Raw genomic sequence first — 14,229 nt, 5'->3', positions numbered from 1 at the left:
ATATTCTCATTCATTATGAAAAAGGCTGTTCTCGAGCCCCCAAAGTGGGGGTGTCATAATACCCATAAAACCTAGCGGTCAAACAGGGAAATTGTTCCCATCATTTATCCACTAGTTTTTCCCCCACAGGAAAGGCTTACCCTGGCGTGATGTTTTGATGGCCGTGTAAATCTCTCGGACAAAGCTGATTTATCAATATAATTGGCTCTATTTTTACACACGGGTTAGAAAATGCTAATTAGCATCAAAAAGTAGACACGTAAAACTACAAATCCCTACAAGATCCGTGTACGTCATCTCTAGCAGACACCGTTGCTATCAAATAGTGTCAATTTAAAAAAAGACAGTTCACAAAATTGTCCATTTATAGACGATGTAACCAATTTATTCATTACAGTTAATCCAGAAATTCTTAGTTTTGCCTCAATGGCGACAGTCTCGTCCAGATGAGGCATTTGTAGTTCATGATAGCTACCAGAGCAGATATTTGGCATGTCCTTATTGAGGGGGGGGGGGGGGTAAATATATTGATAACAGTCACCTTGTCTGAGATTTACACGGACATCAAAATGTCACATCAGGGTAAGCCCACAAAGAAAGCACAGCCCTTATTTAAATGTTTTAAATATCCCCTATAGGAAAAATGACTGGTGGAAAAACTATTGGAACCATTTCCCTGTTTGACCGCTAGGTTCAATTTGTAAGTCGCTCTGGATAAGAGCGTCTGCTAAATGACTTAAATGTAATGTTAAATGTTTTATGGGTATTATGACTCGTACCTGTGGTACTCTATTTACTATGATTATACACATGACACGATTTACTCGCACTTTACACGGAATAGTGTACCATTTGGGACACATCCACTGTATGCACTGACTCGCGAGGCTGAGGGAGGGGGCGGGAGGGTCGCGAGGCTGAGGGAGGGGGCGGGAGGGTCGCGAGGCTGAGGGAGGGGGCGGGAGGGTCGCGAGACCGAGGGAGGGGGCAGGAGAGTCGAGAAGCTGAGGGGAGGGGCGGGAGAGTCGAGAAGCTGAGGGGAGGGGCGGGAGAGTCGGGAGGCTGAGGGGCGGGAGACTGTAGATGTTTAGACTGTCAATGTTAAATGTATTTATTTTCCACCACATTAAGGCTATAATGTACACAACAAATTATTTAATGGACAGCCATTTAATTATTTTTTACTCCATGTCCAGATTTCAGCTTCATGATAGATACACCAAAACAATAAAATTACTGAATATTTTAACCGAATTAGCCTGGTCCCAGATCTGTTTGTGCCAATTCCATTGCTCATTGTTAAGCCAAACATGACAATGACTGACAAGGTAGTGGCTCAAACAGACTGGCACTCTGAACTGAGAAGAGATTCAGGCTCAAGAGGTGAGGGGACACAACTCAAGGCCACAAAACAACAAAAAGAGTTGAGAAATCGACCATTACCTTTTTTTTTGGCGGGAATTCTATCACCAAAAACACCCCCCCCAACAAAAAAATGGCATTGTGGAAAACATGTTTATTTGTCAACTCAAAACAAGTACTTCTGTTGAACCATTGCGACACAATCCACTCCAACTGAAGATCAGTTTGAGAAGGTCCAAGTGCAGTTTTAAGGTGGTTGAATATCCTTTAGGTTAAGGTGTTGATGTGTAGCGTCGGACGTATAGGGGGTCATGGTGCCATCCTCCTCCACGCTGCTCACTTGAAGCACTTGCCCTGGTTAAAGGGTTTTCCCACGTGTTTGAACTCTCCCTCCCAAGCAAAGTACTCCTTGACCATGGTCTTGGTTTCCTCGCTGTCGGGGTCCAGTTTGCGCCAGGCGTACGACTCGTAATCAATCTGCCAGTCATCAGACAACTACACAGGAAGGAGAGATGATATGTGGTCAACTAAACACAAGCACACAATCATTGAATTAACGACATCCCCAATATTGGGAGAGAAGAAGTAACTTGTAGGGTTTATCAATGCTTGGTGAGACTATAACAAGATCAACCAAGTCACTCGTATGTATATATGTACACACACACACACACACACACACACACACACACACACACACACACACACACACACACACACACACACACACACACACACACACACACACACACACACACACTTGAATTGAAAATGTGCTCTTGGAGATCTGTGTGCACACACAGATCTCCAAGAGCACATTTTCAATTCAACCCCAAGGACCAGTTTCCCAGACACATTAAGTTTAGTCCAGAACTAAAATATTTGTTGTTGTTGTGGTCCTGGACTACACTTAATCTATGTCTGGGAAACCAGTCCCCCAGTGTCTCTCCAAAAGTGCTCAGTTTGGTCAACTATTATTATCCCCAGGGCAAATAACAGACCAGAATGGCCTAGTAAAAATGTCCTTCCACCCCAAGGGGAAACAGAAACTCACAGTGAAAGCCAAGTCCTGTCCCCTAAAGATCCAGATTCCAGAAATGCTACTGTCGTTGTTCCCTCCGAACAGGATCACGCTGGCAAAGCCGTTCTTGCGGAGTTTGTCGAGTCGCTGGAACATTCCTGAAAAGATGAAGCCGCTCTCAGAACATCGCCATTTTTACACCCTCAAGACTCCAGACATTCAGTACTTTTTTTGCGTGACAATGATCGATACACGTGGAATCCTTGACTCTAAATACATGGCCGTCACGCTGCGTGTTAATTGAGATGGATTTGAAATGTACTGTCGAGTCGGCGTCTACATAACTGTACCTTAACAGTATGAAGTACACGTGTCACTACTTTCTAAATGATTAATTTGGGAGTCTGGTGTGTGTGAAGCCTGTTGACGGCTGTGTGGCTCTGTGGGTGGCTGTGTGGTTCTGTGGGTGGCTGTGTGGCTCTGTGGGTGGCTGTGTGGATCTGTGGGTGGCTGTGTGGATCTGTGGGTGGCTGTGTGGATCTGTGGGTGTAGAGCCTATGGACGGCTGTGGTAGGTATCTCACCCATGATGAGGTTGCAGCTCATGAAGGTCATGGTAAGCTCCTCGGGGAATTTGTACTCGCCGTACCAGATGGAGTAGCCCTCCTTGTCAAAGTGTTCCCAGAAGTGGGGCACGGCTACAGTCAGCGTGTCCTCGTTAGAGTACTTCCTCTTGAACTCGTCCATGACAAATGCACTGCAGGAAGAGGAGAGAGAGAGCAGGAAGAGGAAGAGAGAGAAAGCAGGAAGAAGAGAGGAGGAGAGCGAGAGAGAAAGCAGGACATGAGGAGACAGAGTTATTAGGTGGCTATGTAGAGTACAGAGGTTGATATATATAGACTTTGGACCGGTATAGTGAATGAGAGGTATGAGAAGAGAAGATTGAGTTATTAGACCACAATCCGACCATGTACACAATAAACTATTGACCAGTAGAGAAAAGAGAAGATTGAGTTATGAGCAGATCATGTAGGATACACAGGACTAAATATACTGGGGAAAAAAAAAACCCACAAAAAAACCCCCGCAACAACTTCATAGATTTTACTGAGTTACAGCTCATAAGGAAATCAGTCAGTCAAAATGAATAAATTAATTCATGAGGACCTAATCTATGGATTTCACATGACTGGGAATACAGATATGCATCTGTTGGTCACAGATATATATATATATATATAGAGGTGTGGATCAAAAACCCAGTCAGTATCTGGTGTGACCATTTTCCTCATGCAGCACAACACATCTCCTTCACATAGAGTTGATCAGGCTGCTGATTGTGGCCCGTGGAATGTTGTCCCACTCCTCTTCAATGACTGTGTGAAGTTGTTGAATATTGGTGGAAACTGGATCACGCTGCCGTACACGTCGATCCAGAGCATCCCAAACATGCTCAAACGGGTGACATGTCTGGTGAGTATGCAGGCCATGGAAGAACTGGGACATTTTCAGCTTCCAGGAATTGTGTACAGATCCTTGAGACATGGGGGCCGTGCATTATCATGCTGAAACATGAGGCGATGAAGGTGGATGAATGGTACGACGAGTGGCCTCAGGATACGGTATCTCTGCGCATTCAAATTGATGTGGATTTTTTTATATTTTTTATTTATATTTCACCTTTATTTAACCAGGTAGGCTAGTTGAGAACAAGTTCTCATTTGCAACTGCGACCTGGCCAAGATAAAGCATAGCAGTGTGAACAGACAACACAGAGTTACACATGGAATAAACAATTAACAAGTCAATAACACAGTAGAAAAAATGGGCAGTCTATATACAATGTGTGCAAAAGGCATGAGGAGGTAGGCGAATAATACAATTTTGCAGATTAACACTGGAGTGATAAATGATCAGATGGTCATGTACAGGTAGAGATATTGGTGTGCAAAAGAGCAGAAAAGTAAATAAATAAAAACAGTATGGGAATGAGGTAAGTGAAAATGGGTGGGCTATTTTCCTATAGACTATGTACAGCTGCAGCGATCGGTTAGCTGCTCGGATAGCTGATGTTTGAAGTTGGTGAGGGAGATAAAAGTCTCCAACTTCAGCGATTTTTGCAATTGCGATTTTTGCAATTCGTTACATTACATTACATTTAAGTCATTTCCAGTCACAGGCGAATGGCGATCGTTTTGGTTATATAGCCTGGTTCCTCTCAAGGTTTCTTCCTAGGTTTTGGCCTTTCTAGGGAGTTTTTCCTAGCCACCGTGCTTCTACACCTGCATTTGCTTGCTGTTTGGGGTTTTAGGCTGGGTTTCTGTACAGCACTTTGAGATATCAGCTGATGTACGAAGGGCTATATATATTTTTTTGATTTGAGATACATGAGGGTATATTTTTTTTATTTCACCTTTATTTAACCAGGTAGGCTAGTTGAGAACAAGTTCTCATTTGCAACTGTGACCTGGCCAAAATAAAGCATAGCAGTGTGAACAGACAACACAGAGTTACATTTTGAAAAGAAGGTCGACGACATCCGATCCTCGTTTGCTAAGTCAAACGACACCGCTGGTTCTGCTCACACTGCCCTACCCTGTGCTCTGACCTCTTTCTCCCCTCTCTCTCCAGATGAAATCTCGCGTCTTGTGACGGCCGGCCGCCCAACAACCTGCCCACTTGACCCTATCCCCTCCTCTCTTCTCCAGACCATTTCCGGAGACCTTCTCCCTTACCTCACCTCGCTCATCAACTCATCCCTGACCGCTGGCTACGTCCCTTCCGTCTTCAAGAGAGCGAGAGTTGCACCCCTTCTGAAAAAACCTACACTCGATCCCTCCGATGTCAACAACTACAGACCAGTATCCCTTCTTTCTTTTCTCTCCAAAACTCTTGAAACGTGCCGTCCTTGGCTAGCTCTCCCGCTATCTCTCTCAGAATGACCTTCTTGATCCAAATAAGTCAGGTTTCAAGACTAGTCATTCAACTGAGACTACTCTTCTCTGTATCACGGAGGCGCTCCGCACCGCTAAAGCTAACTCTCTCTCCTCTGCTCTCATCCTTCTAGACCCATCGGCTGCCTTCGATACTGTGAACCACCAGATCCTCCTCTCCACCCTCTCCGAGTTGGGCATCTCCGGCGCGGCCCACGCTTGGATTGCGTCCTACCTGACAGGTCGCTTCTACCAGGTGGCGTGGCGAGAATCTGTCTCCTCACCACGCGCTCTCACCACTGGTGTCCCCCAGGGCTCTGTTCTAGGCCCTCTCCTATTCTCGCTATACACCAAGTCACTTGGCTCTGTCATAACCTCACATGGTCTCTCCTATCATTGCTATGCAGACGACACAAAATTAATCTTCTCCTTTCCCCCTTCTGATGACCAGGTGGCGAATCGCATCTCTGCATATCTGGCAGACATATCAGTGTGAATGACGGATCACCACCTCAAGCTGAACCTCGGCAAGACGGAGCTGCTCTTCCTCCCGGGGAAGGACTGCCCGTTCCATGATCTCGCCATCACGGTTGACAACTCCATTGTGTCCTCCTCCCAGAGCGCTAAGAACCTTGGCGTGATCCTGGACAACACCCTGTCGTTCTCAACTAACATCAAGGCGGTGGCCCGTTCCTGTAGGTTCATGCTCTACAACATCCGCAGAGTACGACCCTGCCTCACACAGGAAGCGGCGCAGGTCCTAATCCAGGCACTTGTCATCTCCCGTCTGGATTACTGCAACTCGCTGTTGGCTGGGCTCCCTGCCTGTGCCATTAAACCCCTACAACTCATCCAGAACGCCGCAGCCCGTCTGGTGTTCAACCTTACCAAGTTCTCTCACGTCATCCCGCTCCTCCGCTCTCTCCACTGGCTTCCAGTTGAAGCTCGCATCCGCTACAAGACCATGGTGCTTGCCTACGGAGCTGTGAGGGGAACGGCACCTCAGTACCTCCAGGCTCTGATCAGGCCCTACACCCAAACAAGGGCACTGCGTTCATCCACCTCTGGCCTGCTCGCCTCCCTACCACTGAGGAAGTACAGTTCCCGCTCAGCCCAGTCAAAACTGTTCGCTCCTCTGGCCCCCCAATGGTGGAACAAACTCACTCACGACGCCAGGACAGCGGAGTCAATCACCACCTTCCGGAGACACCTGAAACCCCACCTCTTTAAGGAATACCTAGGATAGGATAAGTAATCCTTCTCACCCCCCCCTTTAAGATTTAGATGCACTATTGTAAAGTGACTGTTCCACTGGATGCCATAAGGTGAATGCACCAATTTGTAAGTCGCTCTGGATAAGAGCGTCTGCTAAATGACTGAAATGTATGTAAATGAAATGTTTTCATCGTCCGTAGTTTATGCCTGCCCATACCATAACCCCAATCAGTTGACGACGTTGACATCAGAAAACCGCAAGCCCACACAACGCCACACACGTGGTCCTGTGGTTGTGAGACCGGTTGGACGTACTGCCAAACTCTTGTCAACAGCTCCGGTTAGACATTCCCCGCAGCCAGCATACCAGTTTCTAGCTCCCTCCAAACTCAATCTCTGCCTTTTGGGATACTTCCCAAATGATACTGGGTTCCTTACAACTTCTGACCAGTGCCCTAGGGAGCCATTTGGGACAGCTCGAGTCTCAACACATACGGTTAAATAGTCAGACAGAATCTTAAGCTCACACAGTCTCTCCTCCGAAGCCAATTATACACTGAAGAAAAATATTTAAAAAAACACAACATGTAAACATTTTGGTCCCATGTTTCACGAGCGGAGATAAAATATCACAGGAATGCTCCATACACACAAAAAAAGCTTGTCTCTCAAATGTTGTGCACAAATGTGTTTACATCCCTGTTAGTGAGCATTTCTCCTTTGCCACCTGACAGGTGTGGCATATCAAGAAACTGATTAAACAGCATGATCATTACACAGGTGCACCTTGTGCTGGGGACAATAAAAGGCACCCCCCCAAAAAAGTGAAGTTTTGTCACACAACGCCACAGATGTCTCATGTTTTGAGTGAGCGTGCAATTGGCATGAGCTGTTGACAGATAATTGGTTATTTAACATGTCAGGTTGCTGATTATCTTGGCAAAGGAGAAATGCTCACTAACAGGAAGAGACATAATATATATTTTTTTCTCTACTGTGTTATTGACTTGTTAATCGTTTACTCCATGTGTAACTCTGTTGTCTGTTCACACTGCTATGCTTTATCTTGGCCAGGTCGCAGTTGCAAATGAGAACTTGTTCTCAACTAGCCTACCTGGTTAAATAAAGTTTATATTTTATTTTTATCTTGGCAAAGGAGAAATGCTCACTAACAGGAAGAGACATAATGTGTTTGTGCGTCTGGAACATTTATGATGCTCTTTATTTCAGCTCATGAAATAATGAGACCAAAAACATTCACACGTTACGTTTAGATTTTTTGTTCAGCGTACAGTGCATTCGAGAAAGTAGTCAGACCCCTTGAATTTTCACATTTCGGTACAGCCTTATCCTAAAATTGATTAACTAAAATGTTTCCTCAATCTACACACAATTCCCCAAAATGACGAAGCAAAAACAGGTTTTTAAATTGTTTTGCAAATATAAAACAGAAATACCTTAAAAAAAAAAGAAAAAAGTATTCAGACCCTTTGCTAAGAGGCTAGAAATTGAGCTCAGGTGGACCCTGTTTCTAATGATCATCCTTGAGAAGTTTCTACAACTTGATTGGACTCCACCTGTGGTACAGTCAATTGTTCGGACATGATTTGGAAAGGCACACACCTGTCTATATAAGGTCCCACAGTTGATAGTGCATGTCAGAGCAAAAACCAAGCCATGAGGTTGAAGGAATTGGCCGTAGAGCTCCGAGGCAGGATTGTATTGAGGCACAGATCTGCGAAGGGTAACCAAAACATGTCTGCATCATTGAAGGTCCCCAAGAACACAGTGGCCTCCATCATTCTTAAATGGAAGAAGTTTGGAACCACCAAGACTCTTCCTAGAGTTGGCCACCCGGGAAAACTGAGCAATCGGGAAGAAGGGCCTTGTTCAGGGACCCGATGGTCACTGACAGAGCTCCAGAGTTCCTCTGTGGAGATGGGAGAACCTTCCAGAAGGACAACCATTTCTGCACCACTCCACCAATCAGGCCTTTATGGTAGAGTGGCCAGACGGAAGCCGCTCCTCAGTAGAAGGCACATGACAGGTCGATTGGAGTTTCCCAAAAGGCACCCAAAGGACTTCCTGGTCTGAATAAACCTAGACCGAAGTCTTTGGCCTGAACGCCAAGCGTCACATCAGGAAGACATCCGGCACCATCCCTACTGTGAAGCATGGCGATGGCAGCATCATGTGGTGGGGATGTTTTTCAGCGGCAGGGACTGGGAGACTAGTCAGGATCGAGGTAAAGATGAATGGAGCAAAGTACAGAGATCCTCGATGAAAACCTACTCTATAGCACTCAGAATGGGGCGAAGGTTTTACCATCCCTATGCACACAGCCAAGACAACACAGGAGTGGCTTTGGGACAAGTCTCTGAATGTCCTTAAGTGGCCCAGCCAGAGCCAGGAATTATACCCAAGTCTCTGGGGAGACCTGAAAATAGCATTTGAGAAGATCTGCAGAGAAGAATGGGAGAAACTTCCCAAATACAGGTGTGCCAAGCTTGGAGCGTCATTACCCAGGAAGACTCAACGCTGTAATCACTGCCAAAGGTGCTTCAAAGTACCAAAGGTGCTTCAAAGTACAAAGTACTGAGTAAAGGGTCTGAATACTTATGTAAACGTCATTTCAGTGCAAAGATGTCTGAAAATCTGTTTCCAGATATCTGAAACACACTCAAGAGGTGGTCCTTCTGTAGGTCAGTTGGTATAGCATGGCGCTTTGGATAAAAGCGTCTGCTAAATGGCATATATTATATATTATTACTTGGTTGTTTCAATAAATGACACCAAGACCATGTCAAGCTCATCTTCCAAACAAATTAAAATCACAATATTTAGAGTTAGCTTGCTAAGTTAGCTTGCTAACGCATTGTCAGTATAAGCCTCAGGTCTGATGTAGGTGGAGATATGATGTACCTCTTTGGTAGGTGAGCGAAAGGGTCCTTTGTTTTGGGTTCTGAAGCCAGAGCTGCTTCACACTCGTCCATTTCCTCCTCGGCAGGGGCAGCTTCCTTCTTCTTCTTCTCCTGAGGTTTGCCTCCCTCCTTTCCAGCTTTCTCTTTCTTGGGGGGAGCGTCTTTCTTGGAATGGCAGTCTTTCTTGGGCTGCATGTCAGAGAACTTCTTGGCTGGAGAATAAAGACATTCAATAACCAATCCAGTGTAGTGTACTACACTCAGTGTATCCTTGCGTTTGCATCTTTTAACATCAAAACGAAATGCTATTACCATTTGATAACATTAGCATAAATCAGTGCTTTAAGTGGGGCGTACCGGCACCTCTCATAATATAGTAACTACTGTCCCAGGTCTTCTAGTCAGATTGTTGTAGATTGGGTCTACTTTAACCTGTGCCAAAGTCCTGCGTTATTCTCCCAAGGATTAGATTTCACAACGAGGGGATGCCTCTGTCATGATAGTACGGTCTTGGGTGGGTGACAAATTACTTCACAGAAACACCTTTCAATCTTCTCCGTGAAAACAAACTCCAAATATTTGTCATTTAGAAAATCAAAACGTGCAGAAAATACAACACTATGCTTCACAGAAAACATAATTTTTGGAACTAGAACAATGCTTAATGCTAAGGAAGGTCCTTACGATCAAACTGAGCCATCTTGTCGCAGAGCTTGACCTCTCCGAGCACGGTCTTGAATTGGGGCTGGTTGACGCAGGTCTGGAACCAGCGGTTCACGTTGGGGAAAGGTTGGCGGAAGGAAGGCTCAAGGACCTACAGGAGGAGAGGGTAATTTAAAACCACCGTGGCCAGCTCTACTAGCCCAAACCAACCACCGTGGTCAGCTCTACTACCCCAAACCAACCACCGTGGTCAGCTCTACTACCCCAAACCAACCACCGTGGCCAGCTCTACTACCCCAAACCAACCACCGTGGCCAGCTCTACTACCCCAAACCAACCACCGTGGCCAGCTCTACTACCCCAAACCAACCACCGTGGCCAGCTCTACTACCCTAAACCAACCACCGTGGCCAGCTCTACTACCCCAAACCAACCACCGTGGCCAGCTCTACTACCCCAAACCAACCACCGTGGCCAGCTCTACTACCCTAAACCAACCACCGTGGCCAGCTCTACTACTCTAAACCAACCACCGTGGCCAGCTCCACTACCCTAAACCAACCACCGTGGCCAGCTCTACTACCCCAAACCAACCACAGTGGCCAGCTCCACTACTCTAAACCAACCACCGTGGCCAGCTCTACTACCCCCCCAAACCAACCAGTGGCCAGCTCTACTACCCCCCCAAACCAACCACCGTGGCCAGCTCTACTACCCCCCAAACCAACCAGTGGCCAGCTCTACTACCCCCCCAAACCAACCACAGTGGCCAGCTCTACTACCCCAAACCAACCACAGTGGCCAGCTCTACTACCCCAAACCAACCACAGTGGCCAGCTCTACTACCCCAAACCAACCACAGTGGCCAGCTCTACTACCCCAAACCAACCACGTGGACAGTGTTTCCCAATCCACAGAGCATGTTTGTATCTAGAGCTGATATGTGCAGTCCTAGGAGGTGCTCCCTTGAGGAATGGACAGAGAAATACTGACCAAGGCCAAGTCATCAAAGCCATTTCGTCAGGTTTCCCGGACCCAGATTAAGTTCTGGATTCAAAATCCATCAATGGACTTTCCAATCTCCATTGAAAGTGTGTTTTTAGTCCATCACTATGGTTACTGTCTCGTAAATCGTCCGTGTTTTAGTCCATCACTATGGTTACTGTCTCGTAAATCGTCCCTGTGTTTTAGTCCATCACCATGGTTACTGTCTCGTAAATCGTCCCTGTGTTTTAGTCCATCACTATGGTTACTGTATCATAAATCGTCCCTGTGTTTTTAGTCCATCACTATGGTTAATGTCTCGCAAATCGTCCCTGTGTTTTAGTCCATCACTATGGTTACTGTCTCGTAAATCGTCCCTGTGTTTTAGTCCATCACTATGGTTACTGTCTTGTAAATCATCCCTGTGTTTTAGTCCATCACTATGGTCACTGTCTTGTAAATCATCCCTGTGTTTTAGTCCATCACTATGGTTACTGTCTCGTACATTTACATTTACATTTAAGTCATTTAGCAGACGCTCTTATCCAGAGCGACTTAAATCATCCCCGTGTTTTAGTCTCAAAGTGCACTTAATAGGGAGCCAATTTGAGACACACCCTGTTTGTTAACACACGAGGTTCCCTGATTCAACAAACCACTGATCAGTTAACTGAAGCAAAGTGTGTGCAGTCCAACAGGTATAGGGAAACACCCACCCAGACTAATTCAGAGACATGAAGCCCCTAGGGTATTCGCTGTCATAACAGTAAAAGAGAAAAATCAAACCTGTTTATAGAGCCAGATCATGCTACAGGCCACGCTGATATCAGCCAGGCTGACTCTCTCTCCAACCAGGAAGGTCCTGGTGTTGAGGTGATGGTTGAGGACAGACAGGACCTTCTTCATCTCCTCCTTGGCCTGCTCTGTTGCCTGGAGGGAGGGAGGGAGGGGTATATACAATGCATTACAATTACCAATGGATACATTACATTGTACAAGACTAGAGGCTACATACAGGACAAGAGACATGGCATCCAAATTGATCCGAGTAGCAGTTAACTAGAACCGACGAGGTAGCTCCTAAGAACCGACGAGGTAGCTCCTAAGACACTTCATTAAGAACTACAGCCACCAAACCGCATTTCAATGAGTTGTTTCACTGCAGCAGGAAATGGATGGTCACGCTGAACATCTCTCAGGTGATTACTAGAGCATGTGAATTAACAGTCTCTAGGTGTTGTGAGAGATAATCAACAGCAATACTGACAAAATAGGTCCTACAGTAATGTCCCACAGGACTAATGACATATGTATTAATGTCCTACAGGACTAATGACATATGTATTAATGTCCTACAGGACTAATGACATATGTATTCATGTCCTACAGGACTAATGACATATGTATTAATGTCCTACAGGACTAATGACATATGTATTAATGTCCTACAGGACTAATGACATATGTATTAATGTCCTACAGGACTAATGACATATGTATTCATGTCCTACAGGACTAATGACATATGTATTAATGTCCTACAGGACTAATGACATATGTATTAATGTCCCACAGGACTAATGACATATGTATTAATGTCCTACAGGACTAATGACATATGTATTCATGTCCTACAGGACTAATGACATATGTAGTAATGTCCTACAGTAATAACCCCCAGGACTAATGACATATGTATTAATGTCCTACAGGACTAATGACATATGTATTAATGTCCTACAGTAATAACCCCCAGGACTAATGACAGATATGTCCTACAGTAATAACCCCCAGGACTAATGACAGATATGTAGTAATGTCCTACAGTAATAACCCCCAGGACTAATGACAGATATGTCCTACAGTAATAACCCCCAGGACTAATGACAGATATGTAGTAATGTCCTACAGTAATAACCCCCAGGACTAATGACAGATATGTCCTACAGTAATAACCCCCAGGACTAATGACAGATATGTAGTAATGTCCTACAGTAATAACCCCAGGACTAATGACAGATATGTAGTAATGTCAGGCAACACACACATAGAAATGATATGTTTTGGTGTAATAATAAAAAATAATATTTTTGCTGGGAAAAATCTGAGTGGCTGGTAGATTTTTGTAATGTGGCTGGTGGAGAAAAAGGTCATTTCCACCCTGGTTTTAAGATATCATATAAATCAGGGCTGGGCTCCTCGAGGGCCTGATTGGAGTCACACTTTATACTCCACCCCTAGCAAACACAGCTGATTAATCACACTGCATTCCATACTGAAGATCAGGATGAGGTGATTATTGGAGTCAGGTGTGTTAGCTGGGGGGGCAAAACTGTGACAACAATCAGGCCCTCGAGAATTGGAATTACCCACACCTGATCTACAGCATAACTACAATACAGTGGACCTGGAACAAACCCAGAAATAGCATCAGTGATAGCAGTACATACCTGCTTGTTGAACTGCATGATTCCCAAAGTGGGGAAGACCCACGTAGAGGCTGGAGGGATGATTTCAGCATCAGCGAAGCTTACCCACTGAAGCACCTGGGACTGGGCCTGGGGACTGCTGCCACGCAGGGCCTCATTGCTCACTGGAGGAGAAGACAAGACAGACAGTCCACAAGATGAGAATGTGGGCACGGGTCTTAACGGAGGTAATGTCGTCCCAAAGGGCTGTGAGAATCCGAACGCTTTGGTGGACTTTTCAGACCAATGACCTTTCTTAGAAAAGTCCAGTCATGACTTATATCTCAGATCAAAACCCCCAGATACAGTATGCTAGCAGTAGGGCTTTTCACTGCAGTGGTACTCCTTTATAAAACACCCTGGTGTTGTGGCAGAGAACTCCCACTGATAAGGATGGATCTAAACCCTCCTGTAGATTTAAACTCCAACCCTGTTCCTCCTATAGGTCTGTTCCTGGAGAGCTACCGTCCTGTAGGTTTAAACTCCAACCCTGTTCCTCCTATAGGTCTGTTCCTGGAGAGCTAACCTCCTATAGGTCTGTTCCTGGAGAGATGCTGTCCTGTAGGTTTAAACTCCAACCCTGTTCCTGGAGAGATGCTGTCCTGTAGGTTTAAACTCCAACCCTGTTCCTAGAGAGCTAACCTACAATAGGTCTGTTCCTGG

General features: G+C 45.5%; 1 protein-coding gene across 1 annotated transcript; it reads right to left on the bottom strand.

Annotated features, from left to right (window-relative positions):
• Window positions 1-1,496: 1,496 nt before the first annotated feature.
• Window positions 1,497-13,821, bottom strand: LOC124028744 (elongation factor 1-gamma-like; the record flags this gene model as incomplete). Its single annotated transcript, XM_046340721.1, has 7 exons — window positions 1,497-1,857; window positions 2,417-2,541; window positions 2,967-3,139; window positions 9,453-9,663; window positions 10,136-10,265; window positions 11,885-12,028; window positions 13,549-13,821. Coding segments are annotated over 7 exons (1,215 nt in total), but the record flags the coding sequence as incomplete, so codon positions are not given.
• Window positions 13,822-14,229: the final 408 nt, after the last annotated feature.

This window comes from Oncorhynchus gorbuscha, unplaced genomic scaffold (assembly GCF_021184085.1).
Source record: "Oncorhynchus gorbuscha isolate QuinsamMale2020 ecotype Even-year unplaced genomic scaffold, OgorEven_v1.0 Un_scaffold_4768, whole genome shotgun sequence".
Classification (NCBI taxonomy): domain Eukaryota; kingdom Metazoa; phylum Chordata; class Actinopteri; order Salmoniformes; family Salmonidae; genus Oncorhynchus; species Oncorhynchus gorbuscha.
Note: the sequence above shows the minus strand (reverse complement) of the source record. Positions and strands in the feature narration are given on the sequence as shown.